The sequence below is a fragment of the Carya illinoinensis genome, chromosome 1 (genome assembly GCF_018687715.1).
Source record: "Carya illinoinensis cultivar Pawnee chromosome 1, C.illinoinensisPawnee_v1, whole genome shotgun sequence".
In the NCBI taxonomy this organism is placed as follows: Eukaryota; Viridiplantae; Streptophyta; class Magnoliopsida; order Fagales; family Juglandaceae; genus Carya; species Carya illinoinensis.
The window spans coordinates 47481374-47505451 of NC_056752.1; the positions used below are offsets into that span (position 1 = coordinate 47481374).

The 24078-nt window shown below is 36.7% G+C and overlaps 5 protein-coding genes across 12 annotated transcripts in view; all 5 read left to right on the forward strand.

Annotated features, from left to right (window-relative positions):
• Nucleotides 1–12210, forward strand: part of LOC122278640 — a 20358-nt gene extending 8148 nt beyond the window's left edge. For 3 of the 7 annotated variants that reach the window (XM_043088837.1, XM_043088824.1, XM_043088846.1), the window contains 12 exons: nt 4652–4723; nt 4797–6132; nt 6210–6468; nt 7350–7493; nt 7645–7878; nt 8000–8277; nt 8361–8570; nt 8688–8780; nt 9491–9586; nt 9720–10631; nt 10725–10881; nt 11683–12210. In XM_043088837.1, the coding sequence (XP_042944771.1) occupies nt 7469–7493; nt 7645–7878; nt 8000–8277; nt 8361–8570; nt 8688–8780; nt 9491–9586; nt 9720–10283 (1500 nt within the window). In that variant the 5' untranslated portion in view covers nt 4652–4723; nt 4797–6132; nt 6210–6468; nt 7350–7468 and the 3' untranslated portion in view covers nt 10284–10631; nt 10725–10881; nt 11683–12210. Of the gene's footprint in view, nt 1–4651; nt 4724–4796; nt 6469–7349; nt 7494–7644; nt 7879–7999; nt 8278–8360; nt 8571–8687; nt 8781–9490; nt 9587–9719; nt 10632–10724; nt 10882–11682 lie in introns of all 7 variants that reach the window. The other 4 variants (XM_043088827.1, XM_043088832.1, XM_043088842.1 and 1 more) reach the window with 4 other exon arrangements.
• Nucleotides 769–2908, forward strand: LOC122300620. Its single transcript, XM_043111409.1, has 2 exons — nt 769–2768; nt 2905–2908. The coding sequence occupies exons 1-2, from the start codon at nt 769–771 to the stop codon at nt 2906–2908; spliced, it is 2004 nt and encodes a 667-aa protein (XP_042967343.1).
• On the forward strand, nt 2961–4599 carry LOC122278674. Of its 2 annotated transcripts, XM_043088863.1 has the most exons (3): nt 2961–3284; nt 3454–3541; nt 3660–4599. In XM_043088863.1, the coding sequence occupies exons 2-3, from the start codon at nt 3467–3469 to the stop codon at nt 4440–4442; spliced, it is 858 nt and encodes a 285-aa protein (XP_042944797.1). In that variant the 5' UTR covers nt 2961–3284; nt 3454–3466; the 3' UTR covers nt 4443–4599. The 2 variants fall into 2 exon arrangements, with proteins under 2 accessions (XP_042944797.1, XP_042944793.1); XM_043088859.1 differs by having other exon boundaries at nt 3273–3541.
• A 3861-nt stretch (nt 12211–16071) lies between the features above and the next one.
• On the forward strand, nt 16072–17824 carry LOC122300627 (polygalacturonase-like). The gene is made up of 4 exons (XM_043111422.1): nt 16072–16512; nt 16691–16980; nt 17219–17447; nt 17591–17824. The coding sequence occupies exons 1-4, from the start codon at nt 16072–16074 to the stop codon at nt 17822–17824; spliced, it is 1194 nt and encodes a 397-aa protein (XP_042967356.1).
• Nucleotides 17825–21027: 3203 nt separating this feature from the next.
• Nucleotides 21028–22848, forward strand: LOC122303151 (polygalacturonase-like). Its single transcript, XM_043114779.1, has 4 exons — nt 21028–21493; nt 21617–21906; nt 22028–22256; nt 22413–22848. Exons 1-4 carry the CDS (start codon nt 21050–21052, stop codon nt 22629–22631), a joined length of 1182 nt encoding a protein of 393 aa, XP_042970713.1. The 5' UTR covers nt 21028–21049; the 3' UTR covers nt 22632–22848.
• Nucleotides 22849–24078: the final 1230 nt, after the last annotated feature.

Genomic DNA, 24078 nt, shown 5'->3' on the forward strand with positions numbered 1-24078 from the left:
CTTATCTGATCTTTTCCCCAAACTACTTGACCGCACTCTAAGATTTCTTTGTGAACCTTTTTGCATCTTGTTAGCTTTAGTGATGGTTCACAAAATTCCTTGGTTTTACATTATTAGAATACAAAATCAAGAGGTCATTGGACCTGCAGTAACTGGGGCATATCTCTTTGTACCGTTTTTCAAGCCCCTCGCTTGTATTCGTGGGAGTGGAAATAACGGTGTGCATTTAAATAAAAATCAAGACTTTATTTGAGTGGTACAGTTTTCAATGATCTAGTACTGCCCTACATTTTGGCCAATGCCAAATACCTTAGCCACCTATACATTTTCTGGAGTGTTGGCATTAATAATTACACCATGATTTAGGCCATCTGAAAGAGTTCGTATAATGTCTACCAACTACATGCATTTTAAATTGGACTCAGCTTAGTACCCACATAACTTCAATAATTTCCTAGTAGCTTATAAGTTCTGAATAACGTGTCTAAGCGATTTGCTGTCTGATCATATGCCTCAACTAGTTTATGCCTCAACCAAGACCGACATTCCACTACATTCCACTATGCCTATTGTGCATGGATGCAATTCATATTAATTTCTTCAGCTCAAGAAGTTGCATCACTTTTATATTAGTTGATGGATTTGAAAACCTTTTCCCATTTAAAGGCTTTCCATACACAATGTTCCTTGTGCACTCTGCGTAGCTAACTAGTTAGGGACATTTTAATTTTGTTCCCTAACATTAAGGCTGTTTATACTAAATTCTAGATGGACAAAAGTTGGATGCACGAGAGCGATAGACTGATGTCACCTGCATATGCCGAAGGAGTTAACCAATTCCTATTACTTGCACGAAACCATGCAAGGGGCCAAAACCGCATACGGTGTCCATGCCGCATATGCTGTAATAATCTGTGGCTATCTTTCCCTGAAGTGCAGAGTCATTTGTTCATAACCGGGATTAATCCAAGTTATACACAGTGGATATTTCATGGGGAGGAGGAGACACAACATTTTAATATTGGATCTGATGATGAGTTAGATTATAATGGTGGGGACGATTACATCGATGACATCGACCAGCTGTTAGACGATGTGCGGGTGAGTACATTCTTCGACCCGCCCCACGACAGCACGTCGGGGCCTACTCAACCACCCATGGCTGAACACATCCCTATGTCTTCCTTTGCACAACTACTTGATAATGCTCGTCGTCCACTTTATCCCGGATGTACAAAATTTTCAAAGTTGTCGTTTGTTGTAAAGCTGCTACATATAAAGACCATTGGTCATTGGTCAATCAAATCATTCAACATGCTCCTCGACTTATTGAAGTCTGCCTTTCCTGATGCTGATTTGCCACAGTCATATGAGGAGTCAAGGTCATTAGAGCGGGGGCTAGGGTTCAAGTACCACAAAATCCATGCATGTCCCAACGATTGCATATTATTTTGGAAGGAAAATGCTGATAAGAATGTGTGCCCTATATGTAATGCTTCACGGTGGATGTCAAATACACATGGGACACGAGTTCTCCCTCAGAAGGTTTTACGGCATTTCCCGTTGAAACCTAGACTGCAACGGCTATATATGTCTGCAAAGATAGCAACTGATATGCGATGGCATAAAGAGAAACGAGCTTCAGATGAGACAATTATGAGGCACCCAGCCGACTCAGTCTCTTGGAATAATTTCGATAAAGACCATGCATGGTTTGCAGAGGATTCTCGAAATGTTAGACTCGGTCTAGCTAGTGATGGCTTTAACCCCTTTAACAATTTGGCTAAACCTTATAGCATATGGCCAGTTATTCTCGTACCGTATAACTTGCCTCCGTGGCTATGCATGAAAGACCAATTCTTCATGACATCTGTCATCATTCCAGGGCCGAAATCACCAGGGAATGATATTGATGTTTACTTGCAACCGTTGATCGATGAGTTGCTTGAACTTTGGGAACATGGGATAGCTACGCATGATGCATCCACAGCGTCAACATTCATGTTGCATGCAGCATTATTATGGACAATAAATGACTTTCCAGCCCTGGGGAATCTTTCCGGGTGGTCAACCAAAGGAAAACTAGCATGTCCACCATGCAACGCAGATACAGACTCAACATGGTTGAAGTATGGTCGAAAGCATAGCTATATGGGACACCGTCGGTTCTTACCGCTAGACCACATTTGGAGACGCCGAAAGAATTTGTTCAACGGTAAAGAAGATCACCGACTGCCACCACAGGTGTTATCAGGTTCAGATATATTAAGTCAACTATATATGCTCGATGATCTCCAATTTGGTAAATCTCGTCGAAAGAGAAAGCGAAGGGCTGATGAGTTGAACTGGACGAAGAGCAGCATTTTCTTCAAGTTACCCTACTGGTCAACATTGATGTTGCGGCACAATCTTGATGTTATGCATATTGAGAAGAATATTACTGATAACATCTTTGGCACTTTAATGAACATTCCTGGAAAAACAAAAGATACTATTAATGCACGACGTGACCTTGAGATCTTGGGTGTAAGAAAAGAATTACATTTGAAGCGCGAAGGAGAAAGGGTTACATTGCCACATGCTTCTTATACATTGCAAGGTGTTGAGAGGACTAAATTTTGTGAGTGGTTGGTGGATGTAAAATTCCCCGATGGGTTTGCTGCAAACATCTCGCGATGTGTTTCTGTGCGTGACTGCAAAATCTCTGGGTTGAAAAGCCATGATAATCATGTATTTCTGCAACAACTACTTCCTATAGCAGTTGGCGGGTACTTAAGAAATGACATTTCCCTGGCATTGACTGAGCTTAGCAGTTTCTTTAAGGAGTTGTGTTCACGAACACTTGATAGAAATCGCCTATACCAACTGGAAAATGATATTGTACTCATCTTGTGCAAACTGGAGATGATTTTTCCTCCTGCATTTTTCGATGTTATGGTCCACCTCACTGTCCATCTGCCCCGTGAGGCAATATTGGGTGGTCCAGTGCAATATAGGTGGATGTACCCATTTGAAAGATACCTGGGCAAGTTCAAACGGTATGTTAAGAATAAAGCTCGGCCAGAAGGTTCAATTGCAGAGGCCTACATTCACCTCGAATGCTTGACATTTTGCTCAATGTACCTAGAAGATGTTGAGACGAAGTTCAATCGAGCGGATCGGAATGTTGACGGTTCAGAAGCGGAGACAATGGATGGCTTTGCCATTTTCAACCAGAAAGTCCGTCCTTTGGGAGTTGCCTCTAATATCCCTTTAGAGCATGAACTCCTTGCTTCAGCCCGGTGGTACGTGCTTAACAACTGCACAGAGATAGCCCACTACCTACAGTATGTACACCTATTATCTATGTTTATTATTTACTCTCTGCTGATCTTTACCACTACCTACAATGCCAGTGCATATTATCCACAACCTGATTTTACCAATTTGTGCACATCGTGACTTGGTGTGCAGAGAACATCATGAAATGTGTCAGCGGACGAACCCTACTGCAGTTGATCGCACACATAAGAAGGACTTCGAACTATGGTTCAAGACGCGTGTAACGTTTCTTCTGTGCCTATGGATATTTTTGTCACACTTACAATTTCCTTGAACTTGTACTCAATCACTATGGAACTGGTTCTCTTTCTCTTACAATTAATCCAATATTGTAACAGGTTATAGGCCAACGTAACCTCAATCCACTTGATGTGTCAGCTGATTTATATGCACTAGCCTGTGGTCCCGAAAGTTGGGTTGCATCATACGCTGGTTGTATTATAAGTGGAAAACGGTTCCACACAAAGCGGCGTGAAGTCAGAAGACGTACACAAAATTCAGGAGTCTTTGTAACTGGTGACAATCAATCTAATAATGTTGACTTTTATGGTGTGATTCATGACATCTTGGAGATACACTACATGGGATGGCGACGCGTGTACCTATTCAGATGTGAATGGTTTGATGTTGGAGATCGAAGAAGAGGGGTACGAGTGGATGATCATTTAGTCAGTGTCAACATGGACCGGACTTGGTATAAGGACGAACCCTTTGTCCTAGCATGCCAGGCATCCCAATGCTTTTACATAAAAGATGTACGTGTCAAAGGTAATTGGCATGTAGTGCAGAAATTCACCAATAGGAATGTATACGATATTCCACCAATAGAAATGGTGGCAGAAGAAAAAGATGTGAATGCGTCAAGTGACGCTGATGCCTATCAAGAGAATGAATCATCGCATCATTACACACCTGTCCAGGGTCATGATGTGCTTGTCCCAACTCCATTGAGTAGGAATGATATTGAACCCAGGCGTGTTGATGCACGAGAAGCAGGTTGTATAGATAACGCAAGACTTGAAGATTTTATCAACGATGCCGAACTTGGCTCTACATCAAGTGATGCTACTGGTGACGAGGAAGGTTCTGAGGAGCATGGTTTTACGACAGAGTCCGAATAAGTCTCAGAGTAGACTTATTTAGTGATAATGCTTTGATTGAACTTTTGTAATAATCTGACTCTAATGAAAGTTACAGGGAGCATCTTGTCTTCAGTCAAATATGTATCAAATACATAGGTGTATAACAATTAAGATATTGAATTAAGATATGTGTTTAGTTGCGAGTGTGTCTTAACTGATGCATGCAAGATTTATTTATTCATGTGCAGTGACGTTGGAAAAATGCTGGAGTAGGAAATCTTAGTCAATCTTGAACCTAGTTGGCTACGTCTTCCAATGTGGTAATTGTTCTTTATGTTTGTGTATTCCAGTGAATTAATCTACCACTATATTAATGCTTAGATGTTTATGCAGGCCACAACTAGGCATCAAAGTGGTTGTGCCTCATATGTGTTGGGGACAATTTGGTGATGCTGGTGGGAGCCCTCCGTCCAGAAATTATAACGTCTAGTTTGAATCTAACAAAAACAAAAATTTCCAATTTGCTGCCCCTCCCCCCTCCCAAAATCTGAAAATAGTGCCTATCTTAGTTAGAATACATAAATGACTCAATGATTGCGCAACCTATCTAATAAGAGGACATAATATTTACGGATATAAAATTAATACTTACTGGTATATAGCATCATAAGATTGTTGATTGTCATTATAACAAAGCAGCAAGAATGAATGTTACAAAATTACTGAAAGCATCCAATCATGGTGCAATTAACTGGACGTATTTATTAGTAGATATTGAATATGATGGTTGAGATTAGAAGCAGGTTGCCCCCATGGTATATATAAACAGCTATATATTAAGCATTTTAGGAGTGCAGAAATGTTAAATATATTGATGTACCATCCATGGTGTGCCAACCATTTTATAAAATATTTTTGGCATAATGGATAAATTGGTCTAGATCAGAATTTTCAAACACACCATTACATTTTAGGACTTTGCCATGGTGTTGTCTTTTATAAAGTGATCGTTCAAGAACTTTTTCAACTTAATTTGTGTCATATTACAATTTCTATTACACTTGGTACCAAAAGTGTAACTAGAACATGGATAATTAAGTTTTAATAAAATACTTCATATTAATGCAGATTCCACAATTACATAGAAAATGGTCAACTTTAAATTTCTATATAATTACTTTCAGATTTGCCTGAAATTCAGAACAGGTTATGGTGTGCCAGTGGATATTTTAAATGGTTTTTTGGCATCATATCACAAATTGGACAATATGCTGAATTTTCAAACACACCAATGCAACTTTGGACTTTGCCATGGTGTTGTATTTTATAAAGTGATCAAATTGATCTTTTTCACCTTAAGTTGTGTCATATTAATTTTTTCTATTACACTTGGTACCAAAATTTCAACTAGAACGTGGATAAATAAGTTTTAATAAAATACTTCATATTTATGCAGATTCCATTGCTATAACGGATCTATAGATGGTCAAGTTTAGATTTTTATATAATTACTGAAAATGGTTTTGAGTAAAATTCAGAATAGATTATTTAAACATTTAAAAATGGTTGGGGGGAAAATGTACTACAAAAGAGGGAAAATAGAAAAGAGGCGCATATCAAAGGCGGGAGACTTGTATATCTTTACTGCTTTTAAGGGTATAAATGTAATTTACATACACAGCTGAAGTGATTTGCACCCATCCCATAAAGAAGTCAGAAAGTTTAAAAGGTAAAATACGCCCAGCTCTGTTATCTGCATGCAATATCTCCAGTTTTACAAGCTCACTGACATCTTGGATATTCCAGCAAGAAAGGAAATCTCCCACTACAAGCCTGGCCACTCCAGCAAAAGCAATGAAGTGGTTCTAGCTTATTAGAGGTCAACAATACCTTACTTTCTGAAAATTCCTTTCAGCAATCATCAAGATGCACCATAAGAGTAGCATGCCCGAAAGAGTTGCTGGGTGATTTTGCACTGCTACCTGGGAAAGTTGGTGGGTGAGTTGGCTCATCCACAGGTATATTCCTCTCTTTCTTGCATTGAGGACTTAAAGTCTAGTTAAAGGTATGTATCACACGTGGATTCATGCTGATTTCTTACAGAGCTTTAATCTGATATTCTTCCTTCTTAGTCCAGACAGTACAACTGTATTGATGGGTTTGCCTGAATCAGTTTTTTTATCTTTTTCTGAACTTTCTAGAGCTTATTTAGTTGGGATAAGCTCTATTAGGTTAGAAAATGCACATGGATGATTTTACATCATTTCCTCAAAATCTGCATGCATGGTTGTATATGTGTGATATGCATGTGGAAAACTACCTTAAGTGAAGCCCACAGTAAGGTAGTTAGTTGAGAAGAATTAATGTTGTTTCTAACTCCAGTTCCAAATAATTTATTTTGGAACTTATTCTGTCCATTACAGACCATAAAAAAAAATAATAAAAAAAAATTTTAAATTTAGCAAAAAAAAAAATCATCTTGACAGCTCCAATTGCTTAGTTCCCAATGCAATTCCACTACCTTCCATGTAGGAAGTCTATTTGCAATTAATTAGTTGAAAGATTAAAGGGTATGTATTTCTCATTACATAAAGTGCATTATATGCATTTAAACTTCCAATTGGTGTGCTGTTTTTTGACTGCCTGTGTTTTAAGTTGGAATGCATGAAAATGAACTACTATTCTCTGAATTGGTAGTTCTGGTCATTAATTTTGGACTGGTAATTTTTTTTACATGAAATCAAACTTTTACACCAACAACAACATGATTACTAAGCATACAAAATGAAGATGGTGAAAAATGTGTGCATATGTGCCATGTGTGAGGCAAGACTTTAAATTGAGAGAAGCCATGTGTGTACCTAGCCTCATGGTTTAAAATTGCTTACATTGACATTTGAATAAATATGACATCGGCTGCACAATATAAAACTAATGTTTCTCTAGTGTAGGACAGCCGGTCACAAAAAGTTCAGATTGAGATTATCGACAAACACTTTCACATACATACGGTTACTGGCCTCACGCTGACTTAAGGCCACAAATTTGCAAGGAAAGTGAGGCAAATGAGGACCAACATGGATGAAGAAGGTACAATTTCTTCTATTGGTATTGATTTTTCTTCCATACCAATAGATTTACCAATTGTTGTATGAGTGGGTGTTTGAAGAATTTTACGTTAACAATTGTTAAGCTGGCCGAACCATCGTTTTAATAATTGTTCACAAAATCATTTACTCAGGTGGACAAATGGGGCAAAGTGTCCGAGGATGGGGGAGAGGAAGGGGATGGCGTCCTATACGAAGCGGACCCCCTGGATTTCCATGCAGAAAACGTGATGCAATCTTGAGGGAATGCACCCCAGAGCAAGTTGTGGGACCAACCTTTAATCTTCTTACAGAATCTCCAACTATAGAAGAAGAGGCTTCTCGTCCTTATTTGATCCCGAGACCAGGGATTACAGATGGCGATAACGGTAATAAAAATGATGAGTATTTACTAGCTTTGTTATAATGGTTTACATTAATTGGCTGCGACTTAAGATAAGTTTACAAGTTTGCAATATTGGTTGCAAAATCTAAATGCTGGTTATTTAGGGGATGCTGCCATGGAGGATGTAAGAGTATCGGTACCCGCCCCAACACAGAAGAAACGTGGACGTGGCCCAGCCAAATGCACTGAGTTTGAGAAGCTTCGTAAGCACGGGCTAATACATTTGAAGATCAATGATGGGGAGATGGCTCCATGTTGTTCTAATGCCGGTATGTTCACAACAAGAATAACATGGATATTGAAACACCATGCAGACATGAGTCATGCAAGGTGGACGGATGTACCCAAGCCCGAGAAGGATGAGTTGATGGAGCGCATCCGGGTAAGACAGCTTATACCTACATATTAAGTCTCGTTGATGAATATAGAAATGCAAGTATGTTATTAACAAACTCAAGTGTGTAGGGTGACTTTGAATTGGATTGGGAGAAACACAATCATCAAATGGCTGTTTGGAAAGCCCTACGTAAGCGGTTTAACGCTTATCACCATGAATTGCACAAGAAGTATATGAAGTTTGCCACTCATGAGGAGGCATTGGCTTCCGAGACTAGTATGGTCAACCCAATAGTATGGACTAAACTTTGTGAGAGATGGGGAAGTGATTCCTTCAAGGTATCCATTAAAATTAATACATGAATCTATACATGTATATGTTGAGTTTGGACATAAGTTATATTCTCATGCATATTCACTCTAAGAATATAACTAACATTGGCATTATCATGGCAGAAAATGTCAGCTAGAAATAAAGAAAGTCGCAAGAAACTCGACGTTAATCATACATCTGGGTGCAAGTCATTTGTTAGGGTACTTGAGGAAAAGGTAAACGATTTATATAAGTTAGTTGGATGGCAATAGCTTTGTAATATTTATTCCGTTGATTGAATTAATAAATCACATTTATTGATCATGAATGAGAAAAATGCTGACTTTTGTTTTTGGTCCTGAGTTGCAAGTTTTCCTATCAATAGTTATGCAGGAATTCAGCATCTAGTTTTCTTTATATCAATCCATTGATTATCATGTACATCCAAATTTAATTTTCATTCATCTTAGTTGCATAGGTCTGGACTCGATAATCATATCTGGAACTTTATTTGCATCCTTAGCATTTAGCTCACACTTGATATTCCTTATCTCTTCTATAAACTGATTTTCATGTTGATGGTTGTATCGAAGGTGAAATTGTGTAAACAACAGTTATGACCAGTTCAGTGGGTTTTATATAAAAAGATAAACCTAACATGTATGACCTGCAGTAATAGGGAAGTTTAGCGGTCATATATCGACATTTGCATAAAAGGTTTTTGTGCAAATGTGATAGCTAATTTGCCTGGCAATTTATCTGTAGCAAGGCCTGAAGTTGCCTATCTTTGTCACATAGAATATTCATTATGTTTTTTGATATCAACACATGTAATTTCAGCTATTATTATGTGTGGCTAGATTGTGTAGTTAAACATAATATTCTGTACAGTTTTTGTTATGTGTGTTACTAATTTCAGAACAATTTTCATGCCACAACTATCTAGCGAGTACACGGAACCAACGTAGTGGACTTCTATCGACACACTCGGTGGTCAAAGAAGAAAGAGAAGTTTGTGACCCCAGCAACGGAGCATAATTATGTGAGTAACATTACGATTTTTAGAGATGGACCTAAAGTGTTTCATATCTGGTATACTTATTGAGAACTAATGGTGTTACCGTGAATATGGGAATATAATGTATATACTTATGCCTGTTTGTTTCTTGTTACAGAACAAGATGACCAGCAAAATGGATGCATTAGAGCCTGAAAAACGGACGGATGAAGCAGCATCAGAAATATTTAGGTCGGTACTTGGTCAAAGAGCAGGATATGCACGAGGGTTAGGAGAAATGGTAATTCCAGACTCTAGAAGAGTACATGATCGTATACGAGATAAGGAGTATGCGGAATTGGTAGAACGACACAAGAAAGATGCTCAAACTCACAAGGATGAACTAGAGGCTGTACGGGAAGATATGAGGAAGATGATGGAGAGGCAACGTGAATCTGAGAAGAAGATGATGGAGAAGCAACGTCAAACAGAGAAATTATTGATGTCCTTAATGTCGGAAAGGCAGCTGTGCTCAGAAATGCAGCAGAGGCAGCCGTGGACTCAAATTGCGAGGCAGCCGTGGGCTGAATCACAGAGGGGGCCGTGGGCTGAATCACAGAGGCAGCCGTGGGCTGAATCACAGCGGCAACCATATTCTGAAAAGCAGAGGCAGCCAGCATCAGAATCTGAGGAGCCGGCTTCCTCAGATTCAATCTCACCCACTCCTTGGTCAACTCCATGAGCTGGATGCAGCTTGTGGATGTCCCTGTTTTGGGAATTTTTGGTAGTTAGGTGGCAGGTAAAAATCTGGAATTTTTTGGCAGTAAGGTTGATTTGCTTATTTGGGTTAGTGGTGTGAGAGTCTACACACTGAATATAAGTTTTTTGGGGAGCTAACTAAATGAGAAGGGGGGGGAGACCAGATAATAGTTTAAGTGCATCGTGGACATCCATTATGTCTTTTTGTATACCTTTAGACTGCAGGAATATATAACCCATGTCCCAGGACAAAAGCTAAATTTGTTCAAATGTATATTATTAACGGATCTATAGATGGACAAGATGGTGGTGTTAATGTGCACTACATAAGGTTAGTTGCTTTACAAGTTAGTTATAATTTTTAAATGGCCCGGTATGTTCTGGACAGATATGCATATTTACTTACTAGATATTGTAATCACAGGTTCTAAATGAAGTTAATAGGAGGGTGTAGGTGAGGAGCTGCTGAACCACACACTCTGCTCTTGAAAAATCAGAAGTTGGATGGCAAAATTTTCCAAATAGTACACAAAGCTAGTCCTTAAAATATTCTCATGGACAGCAAAAGTTGGAATCTGCAGGTAATATATGTCTTGCACATATTGGTTAATTTCAATGTTTAATGATTGGTGGCAACATTAGAAGTTTACAATTACCTTTAGAAGTTAAATAAAATCTTATGGGGCTGTTAGGAATTACAATTGAATTGATGACTGGCATTATTGTGGGGCAGCTAGAAGGCTGCAGAATTTATTGTTTTGAGCTGGAAATGAGATGACCATAGTATGTTCGTATGCTAGATTCATTTGTGTGCAAAAAATGAAAAAATACATGGCTCTAATATACCCCATTAAGGGAGGTTCCCTTAGACTTAGGATTTCTACTATAACTTATTATCAAAGACAAAATCATGCTTGTCCTAAAGAAATAAATTGTCTACACTTTTGCTATCTTTGTCACATAAGTTGATTTAAGTATATTAACTTGAAATTAATGGTTTAGTGTAGGGACTTTTAATATGATGCATGTATAGAATCCAATATAACTAATCTAGCATCCGATGCATGCTAGATTACTAGTAGGAGAGTTGTAGTTATTCTCCTAAATTTCTAAAGCGGGTGTAAGGTTTGCTTAGGAATGTGAAAATATCTTAGAATCTGTTAAGAGAATTGCAAAGGCTATGTCAACAATTAACAAACTGATTCTGAATTACTTCTTAGCCCTATCTCTCAAGGTAAACAATATTGAAAAGAAAATCTGAATAAACATTATAATTAAATTGCAGAGTCATGAAAGAGTGTTCCCTAGCGAATGTTGTCTATATGTTTAAAAATGCATATTAGTCAAACATTGTGTGCTGTTACTGATATAAGTTTAATTAGTTTCACTAATGCACAGATTAAAGGTACCAACTGATGAGTAAAATGGCACACCAGTGGGGTTGATGGAAACCATGCTCCAGCATGTGTGGTAAAAGATGAAGTGCAGAAAGAGATTATAAATTTACTGGTGTAGATAGCCTCAACCATATTTTTGGATCTAATGGGGATATAGTATGCATTGAACAAAACAAACACAGTCTGGAGTGTTGATTATAAAGATGCCAACAAGTAGTGGGAGTCTCCCACCTCACCCTCAACACAATCAATGATTACAAGTTAAGGTTAAGCTGGTATGAAGTTGAAGTTTTCATACCCAATCTCCCAAAGTCAAAATTTCTTGTAAATGGATAGTGGGTTTGACATTTCCAGTTTACTCATAGATTATTTGGAGTTTAGTTGGTATATTTGAAATAGCATGGATTAATGCTTTGGCTTGTTGGGCAACACCATTTCTAGTGTGGTAATATCTGCAAGTTGAATCCATGTCTTGGTATATTTTGAGATTATTGACCTTTAAACTATGTGAAGTGCTGCAATGAAGTTGAATATATATGAATTTCTACTTGAATCATTGCTACTATAGTGGATATACGTGTGATGTGTGCTTTAGGGGGGTTTTGTTTTCATGTAAAGTAGGCAATCTCCTAATTTATATGTCCAATTAGTTGCTGGCAGCTCAATTATTATAACTAGGACATTGTTACATACAGGAGACATTATGATAAGAACTAAAAGTTTACATCATCAATTTGGATAAACTGCATTAGTAACTATATATTGTTGAAGAAATTGTATATTTTTATATGCAGGAAATGGGTATTAATTAAGTACCACCTGTATGCCCACTATAGATCACTACTAGTAAATATTTTATACTATTTTTTTAATATATATATATATATTTAGGCCAATGGGATTTTAGACAAACTAACTGTGAAAGAAAATGTCCAAAGGATCAGTATATGCAATAATACAAATTAAAAAAAAAAAAAAAAAAAAAAAAAAAAAGGACGTTAAACGGCGTTTTATGTGGTTGACGAAACTTGCTTGCAGTTTATATATATATAAACTCATGAATTTAAGGAAGGGCGGCATTTTGGAGGACATATGGCAGCAAACAAAAGCAATGCAAAAAGTGTATAGATTTCCAAAAAGTAGAAATTGTGGCTACTGTGCAGTAAAGTCAGCAGGCATAGTTAATGTCGCCTTTAACTTGGTGCAACGTAAGCACCTCAATTACTGCGGCAATAAATCAACGTTGCCTATAAAGCAGTAGGCCAGCATTTGTTGTAAACGTCGCCTCTGTTTTTGGCCAATCACCGGCGAAATTTTCTGGGCATCAGCTACATAATGGATTTGCAGCAGATAAATAACAGCGGCATATTTTGACTCCCCAAATTACTAGTATTGTCGGCACATTCAGCAGATAAAGGCTGCGAATATTTGTGCTGCAAATATTGGATATTTATCAGCATTATACAGGGAAACGACGGCTTAATGCAAAGGCCACATTTCTTTCCCGTCCATCAAGCGGCAGTATATAAATGCTGCGGTAAGTAATCTCCGACGTTTTGTACTTACAATGGCAACTATTTTTAATGCCGCAAATTCTAAATATTCTTGTAGTGAGTAGTGGTTAATTAATTAGGTCCATATGCATGAAATTTTATGTACCGCCGAAAGAAGATGACTTTGGGGTCAAGGTAATTGGGACCCTAGCTGATTATCAACCTGATTTTAATATGATCTGTAGTCAATTTTCACACTAACTAGATTAAACTATACTAGGACGTCCATGGCTAGTAATATTTCCAAGTAATTAATCAAATTAAGCAACTCGATCATGTGATGAGGGATTTCCTTTAATTGCGGACCAACGTACCCAGCTTTCACTACATGTGGTCATTCGTATTATTTTCTTCATGATGAATCCACTAATTGCTTAATGAAATGTTAGGATAACTAATTAGAATATAAAAACAAGAGCTTAGCCAGAGCTTGGTTAAGCTAGCTCCTATATAATGGTTGGGCTTCACCCAGGCCTGGAATAGACAGGATAGTTAATAATTAGGTGAACCATTACTGTACCCAGCCAAGCTGGGCTTGGTCAGTACTTCTGGGCTTACCTTTTTATTTTTTTAATTTGATAATAACTTCTGGGCTTACCTTTAAATATGTTGCTAGCTAGCAAACTAGTCGCCAAAATCTTTAATTGGACTTCTTGACAGGTTTTATGACCAGATTGATGCAAAAGAAAAGGTATATATCGAATAAAAGAGAGAGGATTAATGGTTGGTAATGTAGAACCCCCGCCACCCATGCATGCGAACGAATTGTCGGGTTTAACTACCATGCATGCATGCATTCCTACGTGATCATGCTGTACAGTATAGCAAGAGTTAAATTTCCAAACTAACGAAAAATGTCGTTGTTATTCTAAATTATATTATCCTAATTAATACATTCGTTACGTGTAATTGTTTAGAATCGAGAATGTGCATTAATGTAGTTGAAATACGTAATTTTTGTAGGTGGCAATCCAGCCACCACTCCCAGCTCCCATTGGGAATTGGAGGTACCGTTAGTTACTTTTTGTATTTTTTTTTTTTATACTTTTTTTTATATGTATTTTTTTAATATTTAAAATTTTTTTTTTTAAATTCACGCCCGGTTTGATTGTTGAACTTAATTGAGTTCAACTCAGTTCAGTCTAATTTTAAATTAAATCAATATCCAAACACTCAATTCTCAAATTATTAAACTCATCTCAACTCAAAACTTCCTTACATGTAAGACTCAAAACCTTTTTCAATTCAACACATCTTTATAAGTAGGACTTACAACCTTTTTTCAATTTTTCATAAATAGTATTAAACTCATATTAACATCTAAACATATTTAAACTCATTTTAGATGGGTCTCATATAACTCTCTCCACTAACTTAATTAACTCACTACTATTCATAAAGAACCCAGTTTAACTCAACTTAGATTAATATCCAAACATAGCCTAAAAAAATAATTCATTAATCACAAAATAAAAAATAAAAAATAAAAATAAACTCCCTACAGGAGCTACCAGCGATGGGACTAGTATTATCCTTTCTGTATAAAGTAACTTAACAATATTTTAGATTATGTTAATATTCTAGGATCGATATTCCATAAAGAATAACGGTACTAATTGGTTCTGGATGATCATTATATATACTCGATCATCTGTTTTCCGTTAAAAACATATATAATGCTATTGAAATGACGTTCATGTGCAGCTAACTCATGATGTATAGATATATAATATATGTGATCACCACATTTCAGTGTGTGTGTCTTAACAAAACCATGCATGCACTGAGGTCATCAGTTACCGAATACGTACAAGATTGACTAGCCTTTTATTGTATATATAACACATAAAAACTAAACGCAGCTTGTTTATAATGTTCCCTGCGGTTGCCCGATCTCAATCGCTATATTCCCGCCCGGTTCTCCGCCAATACTGCGCGCTCTGCATGCGTTTCACATGCATGACTCCATTAAGGCTTCGACTGTTACGTACACTCAATCTATATTCTGCCCCACTGTCAGCCACAATATTATTGATCGATCCTCTGTCAACGTACAGCAAGGATTTACATGCTGTCCTTTCCGACCATTCCCGGCCATTCTAAACACGTGATATTGGGAGCCTAACAAAGTGTACCCGCGTACGGCCTGATGGGGGAAAATTTCTCTGCGATTCACTTGCGCATGACGTACATTAGTTAGACCTCCAATTAAAAAGTGCCAACTCAAACGTCAGTACTACGTCCGAAAGAATGAAAAACTGAAAATGGTTATAAATACTCACGAGTTGCGTTCAACATTAATTTGCCTACTTCCATATAAGATTGCATGCATGCACATAAACTGGTACTGCCTCATACATTCTATATTATATATAGATCACGTACGATACATCTGATGAAAATTAGAATGACATGAATATCGACGATGCATATATATGCATGAATGGTGTGGCATGCAGCTTTCATTGGAATGACAGGAGTAATAGCACTACTACTGCTCCACAAAGAATAACTTAGACGGTTAATGCGCGCTTGTGCATATCATCATGCCATGCATCATTCTAAACCATTTCTAAGAAAAAACAAACGACATAATACAACGCAATGCCACCGTACATGCCCGGCCTATAACTTGAGGTACCCGACTACGCGTGTATTGAGTAACATTTAATTGACTTGTTTCGTACGTACTAAACTATAATGATTGAACATGCACTTTGTTGGTTAAAAAATCGACCCAATACTAGTATAAATTATCGCCAGAACCCCACATCTTCTTTCATCAACGTCCTCTGATCTCCCTAATGATCGAGATTATAAGATGGCTAATTATAATCTCACAATATTTTCTTGGATTCTCTTCCTCGTCTGCATGGCCTTCAGTCGTTCATCGAATGCAGCATATTACAACGTGGTCAGTTCTGGTGCTAGAGCAGATGGGAAAACTGACTCGACGCAAGCATTTCTTAAGGCATGGAGGTTAGCATGCAACTCGATTAGACCGGCCACGATTTACGTTCCTTTGGGTACTTTCTTGTTAAAACCAGTAGTTTTTACTGGCCCGTGTAAGAGTAGAATCGTGTTTAAGCTTGCTGGAACCCTTGTTGCCCCGTCGGATTATTGGAGCTATGGGAATTCCGAATATTGGATTTTGTTCATTAAGGTCACTAGGGTTTCTGTCTTTGGTGGCATTCTTGATGCAAAGGGAGCTGGCTATTGGGCTTGCCGGAGAGCTGGAAGAAGTTGCCCAGTTGGATCCAGGGTATGTTATGGCCGCTTATTTGCTTGAATACGAATTAAGTATGATCAGTATTGCTAATTCCAGCAGTACTATAAAGAATGTGAATTAATCAAATATATTGCCAGCCTGTTGCAACGTGTTTAATATTAATGTTGACCCTTAATGATCACCATATATCTTAATGGTGTTTGCATTTCAGTCAATATCGTTCCTGTGGTCTAGCAACGTCGTGGTGAGCGGCTTGACATCAATCAACAGCCAAACAATCCATATTTCTCTTTATCATTGTAACTATGTTGTTCTTCGAAACTTGAAGATTAGAGCCCCCAGCTCGAGCCCCAACACCGACGGCATACACGTGCAATCCTCAACTGGGGTCACGATTAGTTCGAGCACCATAATTACCGGAGATGATTGCATCTCCATCGGCGAGGGCTCTAAAAACTTGTGGATTGAGCGTGTTGCCTGCGGCCCTGGACATGGAATAAGGTAATATTCAATATTGTACGTGCAATGAAATTTATAGGCAAGTAAATAACATATAAATGAGAACGAAATAAGCACACAGATAGGGTCAGCAACTACCTAGTTTCAGCATCCTAGCTAGCAAGCTAGCCTGTGAAATAATTGTGCGAACCTTTGAAAATGTTAAAAAAAAAAATTAAAAAAAAAGGCCAAAATGATGGTATTATTTCTCTTATGGATCATTTTTGCCTTGTGGATGCAGCATTGGTAGTTTGGGTGCATATGCAAACGAAGGTGGTGTAGAGAATGTGACAGTAACGAGCTCGTTTTTCTCAAGAACTCAAAATGGAGTGCGTATAAAATCATGGGCCAGGCCTAGCAATGGATATGTGAAAAACATCGCTTTTCGTAACATTATCATGAAGAATGTCGATAACCCTATAATCATTGATCAGAAATACTGTCCTAGCGCCAAAGGTTGCCCAAATCAGGTACCCGCCACCCATAAAACTTAGATAATTTATAGCGGCTGAGTAATTTGTTCACCTCAAAATTAAATTTAGAAGTTGCATTTTTCTTTTTTCTTTTTTGGTTGTATTAATATCATTCTCTTCCCCCTGGCCTCCTCCTCTAGAGTTCTGGCGTGAAGATAAGTCAAGTGACATACAACAACATTAAAGGAACATCGGCCTCGCAAATAGCCATTAATTTTATATGCAGTTCAAGCAATCCATGCAAGGGGATCAGATTGCAAGATATAAAGCTTTCTTATAATAAAAATAGCACAGCAACAGCATCTTCTTGCACCAATGCCGGCGGGATCAGTAATGGAGTAGTCATACCAAGAAGTTGTTTGCGAATCATATAGTTGATGATCATCTTGTTTATACAATAAAAAAATGTAAATTATAAATGGCCTTGTTTGGATATAATTTTCTCCCTATTTTTTACTTAAAAGACCAAGCCTAGCTAGCTAGGTTTAATTATAAGTCATGGAGGATTTGGTGATTTAATGTAACACATGACCAATAAGTGTAAACTTAAGTACTTTATATTTATAAGAACTAGATGATGATATTCGATCCAAGAATAGATACCAAATATTAAATATTTGTGAATAAAAACTGTAAATTTTATTTTTTAAGGAATCTACCTAATAATAAATTAAACAGATCGACATCATAAACTCTAATTAAAAAATAATAATAATTTTTTGGGCACCGGATCGAGCCACCTTCGGATCCGCCCGGCCGGCCTAGTGTTTGGGCCGTTTGAGAATCATGATAGATAATATTAATCTCTTCCGATATTCCAAATTTGAAAATCACACATATAATATATACTCACATATATGTGCAAATATAACTTCGCCATGAGCCCTAAAATGATCATCATAATTTCATTTAATTGATTTTCTCAATTTAAATCAATCAATGCGATATTACGGCCACGAGCCTTATATATATACGTATACTTGTATCCCATCCTCACTATTATATATAATATGGACCCGTCAATATACACTAATCAGTTGTCTGATTATTATATAATTATTTCTTTAAAAAGATTAAATTCTAGTACGTACTGATCGATCAAGATGATGATCATCATGTACTTCCGTGATCATATATGGATAATATCACATTAGCATTATATATAGAAGGAGATCAGTAAGATCGCGATATGGACTTATTGATCTCGATAAATAGGAGGAGATTAGTACGATAAGGACTTTTGCTGCGATTACAATTCGCGGCAAATGCTAGAAATCGCTACTACAACCCTTTCAGGACCGTTTTGTACCGCAAGTGAACGGTTGGAATATTAAAACGTCTCAGATAACGCCAAAAAAAAAAAAAAAAAAAAACGTGTCAAATATTTGCATTTTAGGAAAAGTTTTGGTTGCAAGAAGTCAAAATATGGTTGAAAATAGAGTCTCTAGTGTGATCAAGAATCTTGGCAAAAAACCTCTACCATTTGCAGCGAACTCTATTTCTGATCAGGAAAATACTGCTGATTTGCCACGAAACTTGGCTGCAACTAATATATATTTGGGAAGACCTATTTAAATAAATTGTACTCACAAAAAAAAAATATAAAACCAATTGTTTTGAATTAAAATCCACAAAAAATGGTCCCAAAACAAGGCAAAAATATAAAGTGACATATTAAAACTCAATATTGGATACATATCCACAGTTTAAGAAAATCTTAGTCCAATTATGAAACAGTAAATTTTAAAAAAAATACTATATAATTATTTTTGCATATTTTCTTTATACTCCATTGATACGAATAGTTATTTTATATTAAAAAAAGTAATGCAACCAATCATATCAGTAGAGTGTACAAATAATACGTAAAACTGATTACACATACCATTTTTAATAACTTAATGTCATTATTATTAGAGTAATGACTTGTAAAACTTTCAAATATATAAGGTTGTCACAATTCCTTTGTCAAAAAAGTGGATCTAACCATGAAAAAGTGTGTTTAAAAAAAAATCTACCTTTTAATTTTAGCCAGACTTCTTTTTACAAAGGAATGAATGGTCTTATCTATATAATGCTTGGACACTTCAAACTCGTACATAACACTACTCTATTATTAACTATAATTTTAACGTGTTTATATCGATCGTCATGAGGAGTAGTACACTGATCATGATTGGTCTCTGGAGTATTGATCTCCCATGACTTTATAGTTTTAATTTTTTTTCTTATTTATATATATATATATAATTCTAGCTTGCATGTGAGTTTATGACATTATGTGTTCAGTTGACAACTTGGTGTTCAAGGATATAACTGCCTCCTCCCACGACATATCTGGGGCCAATAATATCCAGCCACATCAGCTGTGCTTGCATTAGTTAGGCAATTGTGGGCGCAGCTGCATTCCACATTGGATTCAAACAAACGCCAGTTGACCATGAATTTCGGCGACTTTCCTGCCTGCCAGTTAGTCCACGTGAGATGTAGCTAAAAATGAGGAATAATCTGAAAGCGTGACACGTGCAATTAACTCAGTGTTGTATGTCTCATGCATCCACTGTATACGTAAGCCACATCATCAAAGAATATACATCGCGCAATTATAAGAAAATTACTTATTTAAAATCAATTATTTTTAATAAAATAACTATTTTCAGTTAAAATTAATTTCAAATAAGCTTTTAATTTCAATAAATTAATTACAAAAATTCGATATTTTAATATTGCGCGTTGGATCAACTAACCAAAAGCGGCCACGAGCAAGATTAACTTGCACCATGGTCGACTGAGAGAAGCTCAAGCTTTATCATTATTTTTATCATATATTCAATGGTTAACTCGGTTACATACATTGAATTATGCATGGAACTTGTTTGCGTACATTTACATCTTTAAATTCTACAAAGCTGACTTTTAGCTTTTTATTACATATATAGGTACTATATAATATGTGTGTATATAGATATCAACAAGCAATATATACATGATATGATGATCGATTAATTCTCGAAATCAATAAATAAAAATTCAAATTTTATCATACCCTAAATCATGCATAAATATGTAATTTGTCATTTTCATCATTCTATTTAAACAAGCATACTGATTTAAAATGGCAAAAATGTAAATTAATTATATGTTGGTGTGTGATCATGTAGGAGATTATAAGTAGAATTTTTTATATATTCAATTGGAGTACTACTCATGATTTGCAAATAATTGGTAGCTTGGTATATAGTAAACCTTGACAATCATTAAGTACTTATCACATGTCTTGGTTCATACTTCATATAGCTTGGTTGCATTCAAACCTTATCACATGGATGTAGCCGTACATATCATTACCTTCATGTACTGGATAACGTGCCAAGATGTTTTTCTTTTGCCTTTATTTTCAAAACCAATATTTTAACGACAGTTGACGAAAAGGAGCAATATATATCGAACTATCGTGTATATATATATGTCATAAACAGGAGAGAGCAGCAAACAACTTCATGCATGCACTATAAATACCACCCATAACTGCCAATTCTGTCTCATCCAACTTCATCTCTCTCTCCGGCCTCTCTCACTCTGCAGTCTAAGCAAGAAAAATGGCTAAGCTTACTACTGTATCTTCCTTTCTATGCCTCTTCTTCATTATATCCTTTATCTGTATCCAAGCATCAAATGCAGCCAACTATAATGTGGTTCGCTTTGGTGCAAAGCCCGATGGAAAAACTGAAGCAACAAAAGCATTCCTCAAGACATGGGAATCGGCATGTAACTCGGCCACTGCATCCACGATATACATCCCAAAGGGGAGGTTCTTGCTAAAAGCCACCGTTTTTAGAGGCCCGTGCAAGAACAGAATCACGGTTCGGATTGATGGAACCCTTGTGGCACCGTTGGACTATCGTGCGCTTGGGAATTCAGGCTACTGGATTTTGTTCATCGAGGTGAACGGGATTTCTATTTTTGGCGGCAAGCTTGACGCAAAGGGTGCTGGCTTCTGGGCTTGCAGGAGATCTGGAAAGAATTGTCCAGTTGGTGCTAGAGTACGTTATTTAATAGCCATGATTTGAAGTTTTGAAACCAAATTAATCAAACTAGTGGACTTTCGCTTTTTTCTTAATTTGTTTAAGGCGATCGAGACATAACTTGTGTGTTAATGCATGCAGTCGATAACGTTCAATTGGGCAGACAACGTAGTGATCAGTGGCTTAACATCGATTAACAGTCAGCTTAGCCACCTTGTAATCAACAGCTGCAACAACGTGGTAGTCCGAAATGTTAAGCTTATTGCTCCCGACCAGAGCCCAAACACCGATGGAATTCATGTGCAGACCTCGACCGGCGTCACGATCACTGGAAGCACCATGCAAACCGGAGATGATTGCATCTCAATCGGTCCTGGCACCAAGAACTTGTTGATGAGAGACATAAAGTGTGGCCCTGGGCATGGCGTAAGGTATATATATATATACACATATATATAATCTTGCAAATTAAAGTGGTGATGCATGTTAATTTAATTAATCGTGCCTAAATGAATATAAATATATATATATATATATATATATACATGACAGCATCGGAAGCTTGGGCAAGGAATTGAACGAAGCTGGTGTCCAAAACGTGACGCTAACGAACGCAGTATTCACTGGATCAGATAATGGAGTACGGATAAAGTCATGGGCCAGGCCCAGCAAGGGGTTTGTTCGGAACATTCTCTTCCAAAACATCGTGATGAGGAATGTTGAGAGCCCCATCATCATTGATCAGAACTATTGCCCCAACAACCAAAATTGTCCTCGCCAGGTACGTATTAACAAATTATATTACAAGGATTAATTTGTACAACAATAAATAAAATCATTTTATCTTTTAAAAAAATAAATTTTATTTTTTTTATTATTATTGAGGCTTAATTTTATGCTCTTTTTTTTTTTTGTAAAAAAAAAATCGTGTTAATAGAGTTCTGGAGTGAAGATTAGTAAAGTGACGTACAGAAATATAAGAGGAACATCAGCCACAGAAGAGGCCGTGACATTCGACTGCAGCCCAAGCACTCCATGCAGTGGGATCAGATTGCAAGACATCAAGCTTACTTACATGAAAATGGCAGCAACATCGTCGTGTAAGAACATTGTTGGAACCAGCAGCGGAGAACTCATGCCTCAGAGCTGTATATAGCTATATAATATATATATATATATAGATCAAGATCAGTATTATTTTCCTCAATTATTTTTTAAGGTTTAGCACTGAATTAGCAGTAATGGGGACGCACACCACATGGAGGCACGAATTAGATCATCTTCCATTGTTGAGTGTTGGGGAAAATTCAATCCCACTCATGAATTTATACATATAATAATATATATATTTATATAATTAAGGTCTTTGATCATGTTGTGACGTACGCATGCATTGCATCCTACTCAAGTGGAGGTACTTGTACTTTAATCATGTAGTCGATTTGCTCTAGCTTGAGTTCACATTTGGTAATACCATTATATATATTGTCAACTAAATCTTGTACTTTTAATTCCCGGATATCAGTTTGAGTTGCAATATTATTTTATTTTGTACAATATTACTAAAAAGAATAATGTTACATACATTCTTAAAATGTATAAATTCTATGCACTTATTTTTTTTTTTTAAATAAGGTCTATTATTAAAAAAATAATTTTGCCAATTAGATCTTAAACTTATTCATTTTTGCTAAAGAGAATATATTCTAAGAGAGGCCGGATTTACACGCTCTAAGAATGTAAACATCATTTCTCTTAATAAAATGAAATGAAGTTCCTATTCATTGTGTTTTGGCCATGCATTTAGCCAGCTTCTAATTAATGTCTCGTCTATATGAATTTGTGATGAATTTAGCAGCTCGACTTCTTACCCTAAAAATCTATCCAAAGAAGAAGTTGACCGTAAGAGCAAAATGAGAGTTGAGTTGTTTGGAGCCGCCACTCGATCTATATGCCAGCGAGCCAAATGATCATAATTGGACTGGTCCCTACTGCTTTTGGTTTATTTCTGTCCAACTTTTGACTAAAAATGCCTGATGCATGCTTGGACCACTAGAACATTTTCCTTTGACGATTAAACATAACACGTAATTCAACCCATGGAAAGGGGGTGGTGTCCCATTAGTCAATCTCTTTTTCTTACTTCCCACACGTTTTTGTGGACTCTCCACCCGCGTAATTAATTAATTAATGTTAATTACTTTGAATAATTACATATTTCGGTTAATCTTAACGACATAAATCAAGCCACTCTCCTTTTTTTTTTCCCTTATTTCGGGAAGGTTTAAATTTTATCTCATAATTCATACTTTACAAGTCAAATTTAATAAACGTGTGGTGCTAGAATTTTCAAAAGACTACCATTTACGAATATCCAAAAAACTCGAGTGGCTGAAACATCTAGATGGGTGAGATGGGTAGTTACAAGGCTTGCATAAAAGAACAATTACCAATTAAAAACAGTCCAAAATAACAACTAATATATATGTAGATATGTGGGAATTAATCATGCATATAGAATTGACGCATATATAAGAGAAATGACAAAGAATATAAGCTGTCATAATGAGTTTGGAACGATGTTGAAATATTAGATTAATGTA